The sequence below is a fragment of the Nannochloropsis gaditana genome (assembly GCF_000240725.1).
Source record: "Nannochloropsis gaditana CCMP526 unplaced genomic scaffold scaffold223, whole genome shotgun sequence".
In the NCBI taxonomy this organism is placed as follows: Eukaryota; class Eustigmatophyceae; order Eustigmatales; family Monodopsidaceae; genus Microchloropsis; species Microchloropsis gaditana.
Window position 1 is genome coordinate 7,735 of NW_005803730.1, and position 1,732 is coordinate 9,466.

At 62.0% G+C, this 1,732-nt stretch overlaps 1 protein-coding gene across 1 annotated transcript; it reads left to right on the forward strand.

Annotated features, from left to right (window-relative positions):
* Window positions 1–44: 44 nt before the first annotated feature.
* NGA_0106100 (uncharacterized protein) lies at window positions 45–1,199 on the forward strand (the record flags this gene model as incomplete). Its single annotated transcript, XM_005855327.1, has 3 exons — window positions 45–380; window positions 621–683; window positions 1,068–1,199. Coding segments are annotated over 3 exons (531 nt in total), but the record flags the coding sequence as incomplete, so codon positions are not given.
* Between the last annotated feature and the right edge of the window lie 533 nt (window positions 1,200–1,732).

A 1,732-nucleotide genomic window follows, 5' to 3' on the forward strand; every position in this document is an offset into this window, starting at 1 on the left:
TGCACCGTGTCGTGAGCATCATCGAGAAGGTGCTGGAGGCTGCCATGGGCGAGGAGGAGGGCGGGGAGGGAGCACACGGGGCGGACACCTCCGCAACGAGCTCGGAGTTGGTCGTGGCGCTGCGACAGCTCCGTGCGGACGTGTGGGCATTGAGCGGCCCCGAAGGCCGGCAGGCCACCTGCCCCGCGCCCGAAGCGGTGTCGCCGCAGGCGGAAGCACCCGTTTTGCCCCTCGACACGGGCGAGGACGAGACCTTGCCAGCCACCAACGACCAAGGGAACCGCACAAGGAATGATGAGCAGGGAAGGGAGGTGGAGGGGGACGACGCGGACGTCTCGGGGCAATGGGGAGACCTGTGCGGGCGCCTGGAGCAATTGCAGGTTCGTACGGTGCTGTTTTCAGGGGAAAGGATGGGTCGAGAGGATCGGATCGGATGGGAAATGGCTCAGTGCTGGCGTTCAAATCTCGAGCGGTCTCGGGACGAGCCGTTACCGAGCCGTTACCTCGTGAAGAAGGTAGCAGGGACTGACGCACAGGCGTCTTTTCCCGATGCATGGATGTGCGTGGTATTGCATTTCGCGGCAAAGCACTCATTATATAAGCTTTTCCACCGTCCACAGGTGAAGGAAACATTGAGTCAGGCGGATCGAAAGTTCCTCCAGCGGACGATTTTGGAGCAAGAGGTAGGGGAAGGAGGCTTGTATAAAGATGATGAGCATGGAGGGAGGGAGAAAAGGGGGCGCACGGAGCCGACGATCGACGAGGGAGGGGAAGGAGGGAAGTTCGGAGGCCGGTGCTGCTGGGAAGAGGAAGACAATGGCTGGGCGTGATGAGGAGGGAGGGGACTGAGGAGGGAGGGCTCCATCGCCCTCGATCACGCTGTCGGGACGCAGATAGCGATATTGCCGTGCTATTGTTCATGCCCTCATGTCTGCAGAGTATGCACATGCCGAAGGAAGAAAAAAGGGGGGGGAGCTAGTGAAAGTTTGCTTCCTCCTACCCTGTTGACCCTGCCTCCTTTTCCCTCCCCCCCCCCCTTTTCTCGGGGTTTTTCGGTCTTTTCGCAGGCCATGCTCACGGAGCTTGTCAGCATCGTGGAGGAAGTCGCCCGGCGGGAGGAAGCGGCGGAGGCTTGCCGGATCCGTTTGATCATGGAAAATTCTCGGTTGCGAGCCCTGGTCGTATGGAAGGACCGGCTGGTGGGTGCAGGGAAACGGCAGGCGGCCCAGGCGAGCGCTTCGGAGGGCGGGAAGAAGGAGGGGGAGAGGATAGGGGAGGAGGTGAAGGTGGAGGAGGAGAAGGAGGGGGTGGTCGAAAAGGCCGAAAGAGGCCGACACGGGGAGACGGGAGAAGGAAAAAAGGAGGCGGAGAGAGGGATGTCAGGAGATGAGAAAGCGGGAGAGGGAGGGGAAGAGGAGGAGGAGGCGAGGGGGGAGGAAGGAGAGGAGGAAGCAGAGGAGGAGGAGGAGGAGGAGGAGGAGAAGGAGGAGGAGGAGGGAGAGGCGAGAGGGGAGGAAGGAGAGGAGGAAGCAGGGGAGGAGGAGGAGGAGGAGGAGGAGGAGGTGGAGGAGGAGGAGGAGGGAAGGGAGGAGGAGGAGAAGGAGGAAGGCAAGGAGGAGGCTGGGAGGGGGGGACGAGAGAAGGAAGCGGGAGAGACGAGGGGGGAGGAAGCAAAGGAGCAGGAGGAGGAGGAGGAGGTCGAGGGAGAGGCGATAAGGGAGGATGCAGAGGA